This window comes from Oncorhynchus mykiss, chromosome 4 (assembly GCF_013265735.2).
Source record: "Oncorhynchus mykiss isolate Arlee chromosome 4, USDA_OmykA_1.1, whole genome shotgun sequence".
NCBI lineage: Eukaryota > Metazoa > Chordata > Actinopteri > Salmoniformes > Salmonidae > Oncorhynchus > Oncorhynchus mykiss.
In genome coordinates, this window is record NC_048568.1 from 15,832,918 (window position 1) to 15,849,117 (window position 16,200).

A 16,200-nucleotide genomic window follows, 5' to 3' on the forward strand; every position below is an offset into this window, starting at 1 on the left:
CTGTACAATATTGTAATATGACCTCACCCTATTATCACTTGCTAACGTTACTGTATCAGTTAGCAGAAAGTGAAACATTGTTTCAGTAACAGTGTCAAATACAAAGTGTGTTACTAATCAACATCACTACATCTGTATTGATGTTTTTTTATATTCTGAAGAGTAAACAGCTGATTTAATAGTCGTTTACAGACAAACAAACACAAACGGTAACATTACCATGATGTTCCAAAACTGTAGCGTTGAGCACGAGAATGTCATATGACAACGTTAACTTTAGTTTTTGTCATTAGCGTATGTAATTTGATCCTTTTGAGCATCCGTAGTCCTGTGTTTACATGTGTAGCGAACCATGTTAGCTAGCTATGCTAGCCGTAAGCAACACATTACTATTTTTGAATGAGTGAGTGACACGTTTGTCCAGGCACATGCTCCTTTAAGTCAGCCGGTCTGCTGTCGTAGCCATGCTATCGAGGTTAGAGCTAGTTAGCGAGCTAACGTTAACTTGAATTTGACTTATTTCAACAGGTGGCAGGCGCTAGCTAAAGTTAGCTAGCACGTAAGACTGAATCCCATGGCCTGATCACATGTTAGTAAGCTGTCTTGCGCACAAATTCTATAAATATGTAGCTAGCTAACTGGTGAATCTCGTTTAGGTTTTCATGCTAGGACCTCAGTTCTTTAAATCATTGAGAGGGATTTGTCTGCTTCAAAGAGTGCTTGTAGCTGAAAACATCAATGTGCGAACTGCACAAGGTGCCTCGCGGAATTTGATCAAAGCTCGTCAAAACAGTTGCTACGTGTCTGTGTTACCTCAAGGTCAGGTAAACTTCATTGAAATGCAGCCGGTCACCGGGACTGATTATGCTGTCGAGCTTGAGACAAACAGCACTGAACATGGCAACGACCACCTGCTGTCACCTGCACATGGTGCATCAACCGATCCAGTTGCTGCCGAGAAGAGTCACTTGCATTGCAATGTGAAGGAGCTAATTGCCCCTGGTGAGAAATATTTATCCTACCCTCTGTGGTGCTTGTTTTCATTACATGTATCATCACTGAAATCGAAAACTCATAAATGATGATTAGTGAATTGTAAGAAAGTACTCTTCTTGACAGTGCATCCCACAGTAATTTAGTGGATGACATGTTGTGCAAACAGACAGACGCCCCTTTGTTTTCATCCAAGTACAGTATGTTGTTGTTATTATGTACTGTCTTAGTGGTGGCCAGGGTCATGGCCTAATATCAGAATTATAGTATCGTCACTCTCACAAGATGTCTGACCTTCTAGCATACTGTTTACATGCTTGCTGTTGTCAAAACAGGCAGTTAACCCACTGTTCCTAGGCTGTCATTGAAAATAAGAATTTGTTCTTAACTGACTTTCCTAGTTAAATAAAGGTAAAAAATAAATTAAAAAAGGCAATTCCATGGTAACAACTCTATGCACAATGACCACAGAACTCTATGCACAATCACTATTAGACAGTAAATAAAACATGTTTTACTGGAAACTTTTTGTTAACAGAATTATGGTAAAATTTCCCTCTGTATTATTCTGGAACCATAACTTTGTATCTGCAGTGTTATTCCTGTAAATGTGTTTTTATAAAAGTTTCTGTGGAACTTGTTAAATTGTCCTTGTGCATAAAGTTATATATTTTATAACTTTGAAATCAATAGTTTTTGTTTGGTTTACATTTTTTAAGTGAAAGATCTGTGTCTCAGTGTAATTCTGTTACTGTGGAATTGCCCCGACGCAGAACAGTGGATGGGGTGGAGTCACACACACACAATCTGTCTAGTCAGACCATAAATTGTACAACAATCAGTTTTTGCAGTTGCTCAACTACTTCCAATGAATAGCTTATTTTCACTAGCTACAAACATTAATTACATTCATCCAGATACTTGGAGAGACTTTTTCTTGAAAAGTATGTCTGAGGTATTTGAAGAATCCATCTTAGCCTTCCACATGCTGTCATCATCTCCCCCTTGTTCCTCAGAACATGAAATAGTGAAGAGGATCAAGAAGAGACCCAAGAAGCCACGTGGAAGGAAACAGAAGTTTAAGTCATCTGAATGTTCTGACAATCTTATGTCCGAACTTCCATTTGCAAGTACAGCAGTATGGAAGGACCTCGGCTGTAAGTAAACCGTTTATGCCATATTATTTGTTTTGCAGTTGATTCCAGGCTAACTCAAATCAACATATCCAGGCTAATATAACACAGTTAGTTGTAACATACCTTCATTGAGAGGATGTGCTCAGTAGTTCCCATAGTGTGACCAGTTGATGGTTTCTTTCCATTTTAACTGGCTGGGCGAGTAGGAGAGCAGAAATTTGACTAGCGGCACCGACTCTGTAAGTCTATAATGACTGGTTATTTGTAGTTGCCAATTGATGCAAGGATCTTCCTTGTACCGCAGCTGCCCTTGCATTCAAATTTTCTCCAGCTGCCTACTGGCGATGAATAATGCATTGTTGACTTGACTGGCAGTTGGTTTTACAGGAGGGCAGTCAAATCCAACTACAGAATAACGGAATCACACATTTGTCTCTTGTACAACACTAATATCATTGTGTTACATTTCCCCCAGTTACCAAGCCAGAGGCCAAATTGAAAAATAAACGAAAGAGAGGTGCAAGTGGTCGGGTAGAAAGTGAAGAGGATGCAGATACAAAGAAGAAGAAGAAGGAAACACAACGCCCAAACTACTTTGTTTCAATACCCATCACAAATCCCAAGGTACAATTTAGTGATATATTTTTGTTGAAAAATTCATTTTTATTTTATTTTGGGGTATTTCTCTATATAGTGTGTCCATATAAACTCACTATATTTAGAATACATACAGCATGTGATCACAAAACAACTGCTACATAGAAAACAGTTTAACATCTGTGTTGATCAAAGGCAATGGGGTTTGGCTGGGGTAGGCCGTCATTGTAAATAAGAATTTGTTCTTAACTGACTTGCCTAGTTAAATAAAGGTTTTAATGAAAATAATAATATCTTTGATTAACACAATGTTATACTGTTTTTTTAAATGTTGTCGTCCCATCTCGAGACTTACGCAACTTCGTGCGTTTGTTAAAAAGCGTTTATCCTCGTATAACCTCTGTCGACTATTACATATCTTAGATGGTTCATCAGAAACAACAGCTCCTAGGGCTGTATTATCTCTCGACGCAGAAAAAGCTTTTGATAGACTAGAATGGTCATATCTCTGGTCTGTCTTGGAACATATGGGAATTGGCTCCAATTTCATTAATATGATTGAAATACTATATGCCAATCCCCTAGCCATAGTTATAACAGATATTCTGCTCTGCTCCATTCAGAATCACTCGAAGCAGCAGACAAGGCGATCCAATTTCGCCTTTGCTATTCTTATATCCCTGGAACCTCTGGCCAGGTAATTCATCAATCGAAGGAAATAACACCAATTTCTCTATCTACAGATCTCGTTATATGTTGACAATATTTTACTATTTCTAGACATTGTTTCTCAGTCGCTCAAAAATACATTTAAGATCATAGATACATTCAGCTTCATCTCAAGCTATAAAATTAATCTAACCGAATCAGCTCTATTGCCTCTCAAGCCCCCGATGGAGGACGCCATCTCTACTTATGGAATCCTAATTGTTTCCCATTTTAAATATTTGGGAGTAGATATATTTCCTTCCATGGATAAAACCATTGCCAGAAACTTTAACAGAACGCTCAAATCAATGTACTCCGACCTCAGTATATGGAATGATATCCCAGTTACTTTAACCTGAATTTCTCTAGTTCAATGCGTCCCATTGGCTCCTGCTTCTGGCTATTGGATTTAAATTCATAGTGCAGTTTCAAAAGTTTACGGTACACTCAGAGTATTCAGACCCCTTGACTTTTTCAAAATTCTGTTACTATACAGCCTTATTCTAAAATGGACTAAATCATTTCCCCCCTCATCAATCTACACACCATATCGCATAATGGCAAAGTAAAAACAGGTTTTTAGAAATGTTTGCAAATTTATAACAAATAAAAAACAGAAATTCCTTATTTACATAAGTATTCAGACCTTTGCTATGAGACTCGAAATTGAGCTCGGATGCATCCTGTTTCCACTGATCATCCTTTTTAAATATTTTATACAACTTGATTGGTAAATTCAATTGATTGCACATGATTTGGAAAGGCACACACCTGTCTATATAAGGTCCCACAGTTGACAGTGCATGTCAGAGAAAAAACCAAGCCCTGAGGTTCTAGGAATTGTCCGTAGAGCTCTGAGACAGGATTTTCTTGAGGCACAGATCTGGGGACGGGTACAAAAATGTCTGCAGCATTGAAGGTCCCCAAGAACACTGGCCTCCATCATTCTTAACAGGTAGAAGTTTGAAACCACCAGGACTCTTCCTGGAGCTGGCTGACCGGCCCTCCTGCGCAATCAGGGGAGAAGGGCCTTGGTCAGGGAGGTGACCAAGAACCTGATGGTCACTCTGACAGAGCTCAAGAGTTCCTCAGTGGAGATGGAATAACCTTCCAGAATGACAACCATGTCTGCAGTACTCCACCAATCAGACCTTTATGGTAGAATGGCCAGATGGAAGCCACTCCTCAGTAAAAAGCCCACTTGGAGTTTGCCAACAGGAGCCTAAAGACTCTCAGACCATGAGAAACAAGATTCTCAATCTTGGTCTGATGAAACCAAGATTGAACACTTTGGCCTGAATGCCAAGCGTCATGTTTGGAGGAAACCTGGCACCATCCCTATAGTGAAGCATGGTGGTGGCAGCATCATGCTGTGGGGATGTTTTTCAACGGTAGGGACTGGGAGACTAGTCAGGATCGAGGGAAAGATGAACGAAGCAAAGAACCAGAGATCCTTGATGAAAACCTGCTCCAGAGTGCTCAGGACCTCAGACTGAAATACATTTTGAAGAGCATGAATTTAAATATTCAATGCTTTGAATCTATTATGTTACTTAACGATGATAACCCCTTGAATCTCTCCATCAATCAGACAGGATTACTGCTGGCAGACAGTACTGCTGCGCAGACAAATGTTGGCTCTGAGATGGCAACCACCCCACTTTTTAACCATTTAGAAGTTATAACATTAGAATTATCGACAGTGAGAATGAATGGTGCTAGGCAAGGAACAATTGAGCCCTGGAAGTAAAGAACAATCTCAGCTAAAGCCCCACACATACAAACCAATTATGTATATTTATTTAGACTTTGGTACTTTCTTTGCTTTCAATCCCACGGGGAAGGGGTGGTACAGCCAGAAGAGGACTGGCCACCCCTCGTAGCCTGGTTCCTTTCTAGGTTTCTTCCTAGGTTCTGGCCTTTCCAGGGAGTTTTTCCTAGCCACCGTGCTTCTACACCTGCATTGCTTGCTGATTGGGGGTTTTGGCTGCGTTTCTGTACAGTACTTTTTGACATCAGATGATTTAAGAATGGCTTGATAAATACATTTGATTGATTTGTATGTGGGAGGTTCTCTGGTTATTATATATAAATGCTGGATGGCAGGAGGGTGAATGGCATGTTCTACTTGTGCAGATCAGTGAAGGTGTGGGGGTGGTGCAGGCCCTGGTGATGCAGAGAGACTCCAGACTCACACGGGCTCTGGTGCCTGTGGGCAGTCTTCACATCACGCTGCTGGTGACTCACTTGGCCAGTCAAGAGGAAGTCAACTTGTGAGTGTCTGCAGCTGATTTCAACTATTTCAACCAGATAGCCACCGTGTTTGATCGGGATTGTAGTAGAATAATTCTGTCTGTTTCTATGTCCTACGCATTTTATTAATAAAACTGATAAAACAACACCTTTTGGAACAATGCAAACTGTGAGGAGACGCACACGCACACTCTACACACACACATGAATGTATGGTGGTATTATACATGTTGTATAGTAGATATGTAGTGGTGTAATGTGTTTCATCATTTTGCCTTCATTTGTTTGGACCCCAGGAAGAGCTAATGGGGATCCTTAATAAATAAAAATGTTGTAGCGACGATATTGATTCATCTATAATTTGTCAATAGTTTAAATAATAATACAAATACAGTAAAACACAATGCAGGTAACAATGTCCTCTTTTTTTAACCTCTAATCACTGAATATATATAGGCCTACAATCTCCCTCTGATAAACAAATGGCTATAGATCTGACTGTACACATCCCAGGCAATTTAATTTTGCATCACTAAAAACTGCAGGGATGAATTATGTATTAGCCTGAGTGGCTACTGTGTGAGCATGGTGTGGTGGGAAGAGCAAGAGGATGGAGAGAGGATGTAGAGGGGATTAATGCCATGGGATTGATCTGGCTGTTGTGCTGTGCTGACTGCAGGGCGGTGTGTGCAGTGGACCAAATGAAGGCAGTGCTGCGGGACCTGCTGCGGGGGCGGGAGCTCATCCTGCCCTTCCACGGCATCGGACACTTCAGGAATGAGGTGGCGTTCGTAGAGCTGGCTCAGGGAGAACACCTCGCCACGCTGGCCCAGATCACAGGTGGGTGCTACTGCTAGTCGGCTACTGCTGCCCCACCCACTCTGCCTTTTTTCCCCCCATCCTCCTCCTCCCTCTGCTTCTCTCCCGTGTGCGTAATCTTTGACGTCATTCACCATGCCTTGCTAGCTATATGTTAGTCGTATATAGATGTGAGCTGGGATGCCAATTCAGGATAAATCTGTTATGTATGAGGATCAGGGTCAGCCCAAGGGTCAGCACTCAGCACAGTTTTGTTTACCCATTTTTCATAAAATAATATTTAATGTTTAGCTTTTTTTTCTCTCTTTAGCAAAATCGGATATATTTGGTATTATTATTTTTTTTCTTTTTAGATATTTCTTACTGTTTCCAATGAAACAGTTTTTTTTAGATGGCGCAAGCTTTCCTAAATACAGACACTAACGGATTATGTTATCAGCAGCTGTCCTGCCCATTCCTGTACTTCCACTAACCGCTATACACCCGCCCTCTCCTCTTCTCTCCTCCTATTGATTATCTCTTTATCTTACACCATCCTGGGCTAAAGTTGCTCTCTCCCTCGCTGTCCTGCATTGCAAATGGCTCTGCTGTTGTTATTCCCATCAACCTCTCTCTCTGTCTCTGTGGTCATTCGCTCCAGGGGTTGTGAGGAAAACATTTGAGGAGAAAGGCCTCTCGTCCGGCGACGGCAAAGCGTTCAAGCCCCACCTTACCTTCATGAAACTGTCCAAAGCTCCTAAGCTACGCAGTCAGGTGAGCCTCATCACTCCTCATCACTCTGGCTGGAATGGCATGCATTGAGAACAACACCGACTCAGACAGACAAACAACACTGCTGTGTGGAGGTCTAGGGCAGCTTCACTCTCCTTTCAGACTGACAAGCTTCTCTGCCTTTGAGGGACACCTTATGTGGGTGCGTAGGTAAGACGATGAAATGTGTGGAGGGTAGTGACGCTGAGTCATTCACAGCTAGGTGTACATTTCTATTCTGGCTCGTATAATCTTGATTGACTTAAATCTGGCTGTCTGGAGTCTTAATGTCAATGATTATAATAATGTGTTATCATGAAATAAGTCTCTGCATGATCATTCTAGACTTGGGAATGAAAATCAGTAGTTGTGGAGCATATGAATTATCATACCCTATTATAATACAGTGATACAAAATGAGGAAAGGTTATTCCTGTGAATACTGTTGAGCTTATAAATGGCGTACAATATCTTTAGTCTACGTCACTGTCACGTGGAAGGAAGCAGGCCCGTTAAATGTTCATTTTGAGAGAATGTATATTTGTAACAGCGGCCCACTATTTGACATGGTTGCCATCGTGGCTAAGTGACTGATGGTTATGGTTGCCATCGTGGCCAAGTGACCGATGGTTATGGTTGCCATCGGGGCCAAGTGACCGATGGTTATGGTTGCCATCGGGGCCAAGTGACCGATGGTTATGGTTGCCATCGTGGCCAAGTGACCGAGGGTTATGGTTGCCATCGTGACCGAGGGTTATGGTTGCCATCTTGACCGAGGGTTATGGTTGCCATCGTGGCCAAGTGACCGAGGGTTATGGTTGCCATCGTGGCCGAGGGTTATGGTTGCCATCATGGCCAAGTGACTGATGGTTATGGCAGTAGATAGATATTAGTAGATGGTCTGGTCTGGCAGGAGGGATGAGGATTTGACCTGGGAGTTGGAGGGGAAAATGAGAGCTGCCGGCTTAATCTGTTTGTTGGTGGTGGATGACACGTTTCCTGCGTGTTCCTCCTGTGCGTGCACGTGTTCCTGTGTGCGGTCAGGGTGGATGGGTGTGTTCAAGAACATCCATATCTGGTCAGACATGACAGCGAGCACATCCCCATGTCTCTGTGTGTATGTCTGTGTTCTCTCCCAGGGTGTGAAGAAGCTGGACCCTGAGCTGTACTCTGACTACGCTCAGCATCATTTTGGAGACGAGAGGGTGATCAGGCTGGACCTTTGCTCAATGTTGAAGAAAAAGACCCCAGATGGATACTACCACCAAGAGGCCTCCGTTACATTCGGTGAGTAGACACCGTGAGGCTTTTTTCATTATGACTGAAATTCTCATCTGCTCTCAGCATTATTGACATTGTTACACATATAGTGTGGTGGAGTTGAAGAAAGGGAGCCAAGACCTTCAAAATAAAGATAAGAAATATATTTATGTTGGTTCCTCCATCTTGTTGTTGACTCACTTGGCAAATGTCTCTCAACTGCCATTTCATAGATAAAAGTAATAACAATACAAATATAAATTCAGTATATACACTGAACAGAAATACAAACCTCACATACAACAATTTTAAAAGATTTTACAGAGTTACAGTTCATATAAGGAAATCCAACAATTTTAAATAAATTCATTAGGCCCTAATCTATGGATTTCACATGACTGGAAATAGAGATATGCCTCTGTTGGTCACAGATGCCTACAAAAAAAAGGTAGGGGCGTGGATCAGAAAACCTGTCAGTATCTGGTGTGACCACTATTTGCCTCATGCAGCGCAACACCATCTCCTTCGCATAGAGTTGATAATGCTGTTGATTGTGGCCTGTGGAACGTTGTACCACTCCTCTTCAATGTCTGTGCGAAGTTGCTGGATATTGGCGGGAACTGGAACATGATGTCATACACGTCAGTCAACAGCATCCCAAACATGCTCAATGGGTGACATGTCTGGAGAGTATGCAGGCCATGGAAGGACTGGGACATTTTCAGCTTCCAGGAATTGTGTGCAGATCCTTGTGACATGGGGCCGTGCATATTCCTGCTGTCAACATGCCAATTGCACGCTCCCTCAACTTGAGACATCTGTGGCATTCTGTTGTGTGACAAAACTGCACATTTTAGAGTTTCCTTTTATTGTCCCCAACACAAAGTGCACCTGTGTAATGGTAATGCTGTTTAATCAGCTTCTTGATATGCCATACCTGTCAGATGGATGGATTATCTTGGCAATGGAAAAATGCTCACTTACTGGGTAAGCACATTTGTGCAAAACATTTGAGAGAAAAGCTTTTTGTGCGTATGTAACATTTCTGGGATAATTTATTTCAGCTCATGAAACATGGGACCAACACTTTACATGTTGTGTTTATATTTTTGTTCAGTATATATCAAAATCCAATATAATTATACAGTCATCAACATGACAATATAATGAATCAAATGCATTCTCATTTTGCTAGATTGCTAGGGAAGCTAGTGTTGCTACGGCTAAATTATCTAGCGGACTTTCACAAGTTCATTAGAACATAAATGCTACATAACAATATAACAAACATACTACGGAAACATTACTCTTTTAAATAGTGTCTTTGCCACTCGCTTACCTTTTAAAATAAAGGAAATGTATGTATTTTATGTTGGTGCCTCTGTCTTGCTGGTGACTCAGTTGGCAAACTACTCTCAACTGCCACAGCGCGAGCCCACCATAGAAGAAGCAACCACAACATTAAAACAAGAGTGGCCATACTGGTACTGCACAATAATTGCTCAATACATGCCAAAATGGATAAATAGTCATATTTCACCCTCCCCTACTTAAAAATGTAAAATGTCTCCAGATATTCAACACTAAAACGTAAGTCTGTATCTCCTGGAATGTCATTAAACACTTGAAAGGGAATGGACCCACATACTTGGCACATTATCCAAAAGACTTGTGCATATTTCCATTTAGCTGCCCACTCAAGAAAAAGCTTCAATCTGTAACCAGTGCCTGCAACCTGGTTCAGGTTATCAGCCAACCTACCAGGGTAGTCACAAACAGCACAGGAATGAAATCATCAACATGTATTGATCACATCTTTACTAATGCTGATACTGCTTTTCAAAATGTGTTTGAGAGCAGTATCCAGATCCATCGTATGTAGTGATCACAATATAGTAGCCATATCTAGAAAAACCAAAGTTCCAAAGGCTGGGACTAATATAGTGTATAAGAGTGTGTAATGAGGAGCAAACAGACACTGCACTTGACTCATTTATGAAATGACTTATTTCAGTCACTAATAAGCATGCACCCATTAAGAAAATGACTATTAAAAATGGTTAAATCCTCTTGGATTGATGAGGAATTGAACAATTGTATGGTTGAGAGGGATGAGGTAAAAGGAATGGCAAATAAGTCTAGCTGCACAACCGATTTGAAAAATGTATTACAAATTGAGAAATCATGTGACTAAACTGAATAAAAAGAAGAAACTACACTATGAAACAAAGTTAAATGACATGATGAATGATAGTAAAAAACTTTGGAGCACCTTAAATTATATTTTGGGAAAAAATGCAAACTCGGCTCCGTCATTCATTGAGTCAGATGGGTCATTCATCACAAAACCAACTGATATTGCCAACTACTTTTAAGGATTTTTTTCAGTGGCAAACTTAGGCATGACATACCAGCAACAACATGCTGACATTACACATCCCAGTATATCTAACCAAATTATAAAAGACAAGCATTATAATTTTGTATTCTGTAAAGTGAGTGGGGAAGAGGTGAAAAAATGATTGCTGTCTATCTACAATGACAAGCCGCCGGGGTCTGACAACTTGGATGGAAAATTACTGAGGATAATAGTGGATGATATTGCCACTCCTATTTTACATATTTTCAATTTAAGCCTACTAGAAAGTGTGTAGCCCCAAGCTCTTGAAGGGAAGCAAAAGTAATTCCTCTACCTAAAAATAGTAAAGCTCCTTTTACTGGCTCAAATTAGCCTACCAATCAGCCTGTAAGCCAAAAAATGGTGTTTGACCAGGTACAATGCTATTTTACAGTAAACAAATTGACAACAAACTTTTCAGCATGCTTATAGGGAAGGACATTTAACAAGCACAGCACTTTTTTTCAAGATTGTGAGAAATGTTTTGTTAGACTTCAGTGCGGCTTTTGACATTGATCATAGTCTGCTGCCGGAAAAACGTATGTGTTATGGCTTTACACCCCTTGCTATATTGTGGATAAAGAGTTACTTGTTTAACAGAACACAGAGGGTGTTCTTTAATGGAAGCCTCCAACAAAAGCCAGGTAGAATCACGATTTCCCCAGGGCAGCTGTCTATGCCCCTTACTTTAAAAAAAGTATTTACTGATGCCATGCCACTTTAAGTAAAGCCAGTGTGGCTATGTATGTGGATGACTCAACACTATACATGTCAGCTACTGAAATGACTGCAACACCTAACAAAGAGCTGCAGTTAGTTTCAGATTGGGTTGCAAGGAATAAGTTAGTCCTAAATATTTCTAACTAAAAGCATTGTATTTGGTTCAAATCATTCACTAAACCCTAAACCTCAACTAAATATTGTAATAAATCATGTGGAAATTGAGCAAGTTGAGGTAACCCTGGATTGTAAACTGTCATGGTCTAAACAGATTGATACAACAGTAGCTAAGATGGGGAGAAGTCTGTCTATAATAAAGCACTGCTCTACCTTCTTAACAGCACTATCAACAAGGCAGGTCTTACAGGCCCTAGTTTTGTCGTACCTGGACTACTATTCTGTTGTGTGGTCAGGTGCCAGAAAAAGGGAGTAGGAAAATTGCAATTGGCTCAGAACAGGGCAGCATGGCTGGCCCTTGGATGTACACAGACAGCTAATATTAATAATATGAATGCCAATCTCTCCTGGCTCAAAGTGTAGGAGAGATTGACTTCATCACTCCTTGTATTTATGAGAGGTATTAACATGTTGAATGCACCGAGCTGTCTGTTTGAACTACTGGCGCACAGCTCGGACAACCATGCATACCCCACACAACATGCCACGAGGTCTCTTCACATTCCTCAAGTCCAGAACAGACTATGGGAGGCGCACAGTACTACATAGAGCTATGACTACATGGAACTCTATTCCACATCAAGTAACTGATGCAAGCAATAAAATTTGTTTTTTTTTAAACGGACACATGCATACACACACACGGCAACATGGATTTTGTACTGTAGGGGCCTGAGGGCATACCATGAGTTGGGAGATTTGTGAATGTGATATTTAAAAAAAAATGTATATACTGCCTTAATTTTGCTGGACCCCAGGAAGAGCTCATGGGGATCCATAATAAATACAAATACAAATTTAGAAGTTTAAGGTAACCATACCTCATCTCCCTTACTAAACCGATATCTTTTCGGCCAACAAAATCACATTCTGTTTACATAGGCTACACACGTCAGACCTCATGTTCCTCTTCAGTGGAGCATAAGAGTATACTGGCAGTTCTTGTTAATATCAAACACATACAATAACCATATTACCAGGGTCTCCAGAGTGTTGGGAGTGCTTTAGAGAATGAACGCTGGGGCATAATCTGAACGTCCACCATATTAATGTCTCTGTCAATCACTGAAGGTTCACCTAAAGCACCGTATGTCAGTATTCTGGGCTGATGTCAGTTTCTTCATGGGATGAAGGTGGTAAGTCTTCAGGACTACTAAGACTTGGCACCTGCTCACCCACTGTGTCCTTACCCTCTGGCCCCACACTCCTCACCAGATTCCTTCACACAGACCTCTCCATGTGTCGGGGAGAATGTGGTGCATTGCAGGGGACATGTGGTGTGTAGGGGTCAAGTGGGCAGGGGAGCCAGCGACTTTCAGCTTCTGGATCCATAGCGGTGTTCTCCACTCCAGAGTTGGATCTGGGGCGACTGGGCAGGGCATATCTCAGTTCATAGTCATCAGAGTTACTGTCAGAGTTATGCTCTGCCTGTTTGTTTGGGTCTATGGGAGGGGGTTTGGGGTGTTGTCTTTGATGTGTTTGTACCTGGGCATGTGGTCTCCTCGGTTTTCTCCAAAGGAAGGCGGTCACAGGGCAGGAGTTTTCCTTTTTCCTCCTTGTCCATTATCTCGTTTCACCTCATACACCGGACTCTTTGGGTGTTTCCTTTTGAAGGACTATATGGACTTGATCCTCCCAGTTTTTACCTTAGTTTGCCTGGCCCTCCTCTTTCAGACAGGTTTTTCACAAGGACTGTCTCCGGGTTGTAGCTCCTGACCATGGACCTTCCTGTCGTAATGACTTTTCTCTCAGACCCTTTTGTGGCTTCCTTTTCAGCAATGTTGTATGCCTCTTTCATTCTCTCCTGCTAGTTTGTGATGTAGTCCTGGTAGATTCCTTTTCTGCCATTGACTTCGAGATCGAATCACAGGTCGATGCAGAGTCTTGGGGACCTTCCAAACAGAAGATAGAAAGATTACGTCTGAGCATGTGCAATTGTAGACATGCACTACCTTGTGAAGTTAGGTTTTCCAGTCCGTATTTGTCTCTTCATTCAGGGTTCTCAACATTCGGAGCAGCGTCTTGTTGAACCTCTCAACCTGACCATTCCCTTCAAGGTGATAAGGGGTGGTGTGGGATCCACGTACTCCACTCAGTTCATTTAATCTTGTGAGCAGCTGGTTCTCAAATTATTTTCTGCAACCCAGCTGCGTTCAGCTTGGCTGTGGTGAGGACATAAGTGGGTTGTTGTCTGTGTAGACAACGAAGGAAGGGGCATGGTAGAAGTAGTCCCTGAAAGAGCTAAGAACTTATCTGGTGGTGTCAATGTCTGTGAGCCGTACGACATCCATCCTTTCCCCTTGTCGCTGATAGAGGACAGCTCCCAGTCCATCTTGTGAAGCAGCTGTATGAAGGGTTATGTCATGTCTGGATAACCTAGGATAGATTGCCCCTCCGCACCACCTATCAGCTTGTTTAGCATTTCCTGATGGTCAGAGTTCCAGTTGATGGGAGTATGTGAAGGCTTTTGGATGTTGTTCTTTGTGCTCTTTCTCCTTTCCTGAGGCTAGAATGGGTTTCTGTGGAGTGTCTGGGGTGGCTAGTAGGGCATACAGTGGCAAGGCTACTTTGGAGACGTCTAGGATGTATAGCCTGTAGTAGCAGAGGAAGTTCAGTATTTTTCTCAGTTCTCCCACTGTCTGATTTCCTCTCTTTAAGGGAGATTTACTGGGGAGTTGTCTTTGGGGTCCATAGTGTATCCATCTCCACTCACCATCTACCCCAAGAACCTGATGTTCTTCCTGAAGATTTTACTCTTCCGTGGAGAACTTAACAGGTGGACCAGGTTGTCATGGTAACCTTGACTGGGTTACCTAACCTTTGTTTAGCAGGTCCTGGAGATACTCTTTTACCTCAGCATTGAGTGGCTTGGATATGTAAGTCTTCTGCACTGGTGTAGGGTCTTTCAAGGTGATGTACATGTCCAGAGATGGGATACAACTGATGTCAACATCATATGCTAAGGCTTTATGCAACATCTCTCTCATGCTTCCTCTGTCAGGTGATCCACATTGACTGGAGGGTACCAATCTGGTCTGTTGCTTTCCACTTTGTTGCTGTTTCTCTCTCTCTGCTGTTCTGGACTCCCTTGGGCTAGGTTGACAATAAAACACTTTGCTTGGGTGTCATTGGCGACAGGAAACACAGTTTTCACTGTCAGGAGGTGGCCTAGGATTATGCACTGGTTGAGTGCGATGGGGTGGTTGTTGGTGTTCGCGATGGGAATGGTGACAAGTGTTCCCAAGTGTTTTAGTCTTCACCAGCCCCTCAGTCACTTCCAAGCTGTGGGGGAGGGTGTGTAGTTCACTGGGTGTGAATAATATCTCTTGGCCTTTGAACTTGGCTCCTACATGTGCAGGTAAACGGATGGTTATGACTTTGTTGGCAGACAAGAAGATCCTCCTGCAGCCTGTTCTCACCAGGATGAGCTTCAACACCATCTGTGCAGTCTTGGCTGTGAGAGAGAATGCAGCACTTACTGTTTGAATGGTGTCTGTGTTGTGACCGGTGCTGCGGGCCTTCACCACCTCAATAACGTTGAATCCAAAAATGGGGTTCTCTGCCCCACTTGGGTTGTCTGACATGAGGATGGGAGCTGTGGTGGCTTCCATTGTCTCACTGCTCAGTTTGAACTGTACCTCATCTAGCCAGTGAAGGGGATTTCCATCTGATAGGCTGCTAGTCCCGTCAGGTCAGTGTTCCGGGCCCCAACAACTCTTCAATGGGTCGGAGGGTGGTGTGGGGGAGGTGTTTCTTCCTCCAGGCTTCGTTGATGATGCTTGCTTGAGCTCTGTTGTCCCACAGGGCCTCTACTGTGATTTCATCAAGCTTGCAGCTGACTAGACATTACCTTCCAATCAGATTGATGAGCTGTGTTTTGTGCCCTGTCACCACATAGTTCATATAGACTCAGGATTGGAGCTGTTATTGTGGCTTTTAGTGGTGAGTGGTGTGTTTAGTCTACCTGGTTGCTGTTGTCATTGCTGTTTTTTGTGCTGGTGCTGTATGTCTCTTGTAGTTGGGGAGTCTGGCTCTAGGTGGGACACGTGATCTGGAGCTACTGTTGATCCTTTCTCAGCATCCCATTCCTCACCGCAGCAGAACGTGGTAGCACTGCTCACCTGTGTGTGCCTCTTGACACGCTGCACATCCCTGTGGTCTCTGGCTGGTCTGTGTGGTAGATCTTCCCCTCTGGGCTGAATGAGAGGTGTATCTTTCCCCTGGTGATGGCTGAGTAGTGCACCTTCCTCCCTGTGATGGCTGAGTGGTGGCCTCCATTGCTGCCAGGAACACCTTCCTCATCTCCCAGACGTCGGACCTCAGCTGGTGGGTTTCGGATGTGATATGTAGACCCTGGATGTAACCTCTCTACGACTGTGGTGGTGGCTC

The 16,200-nt window shown here is 42.6% G+C and overlaps 1 protein-coding gene across 2 annotated transcripts in view; it reads left to right on the forward strand.

The window, feature by feature from the left end:
- Nucleotides 1–221: 221 nt before the first annotated feature.
- LOC110522177 (A-kinase anchor protein 7) overlaps nt 222–16,200 on the forward strand; it is a 47,996-nt gene continuing 32,017 nt past the window's right edge. Inside the window, exons 1-8 of one of the 2 annotated variants that reach the window (XM_036975765.1) lie at nt 222–1,002; nt 2,010–2,150; nt 2,605–2,753; nt 3,350–3,423; nt 5,571–5,707; nt 6,367–6,527; nt 7,147–7,259; nt 8,396–8,543. In XM_036975765.1, the coding sequence (XP_036831660.1) occupies nt 5,607–5,707; nt 6,367–6,527; nt 7,147–7,259; nt 8,396–8,543 (523 nt within the window). In that variant the 5' untranslated portion in view covers nt 222–1,002; nt 2,010–2,150; nt 2,605–2,753; nt 3,350–3,423; nt 5,571–5,606. The remainder of the gene's footprint in view (nt 1,003–2,009; nt 2,151–2,604; nt 2,754–3,349; nt 3,424–5,570; nt 5,708–6,366; nt 6,528–7,146; nt 7,260–8,395; nt 8,544–16,200) is intronic. The other variant, XM_021600338.2, reaches the window with a different exon arrangement.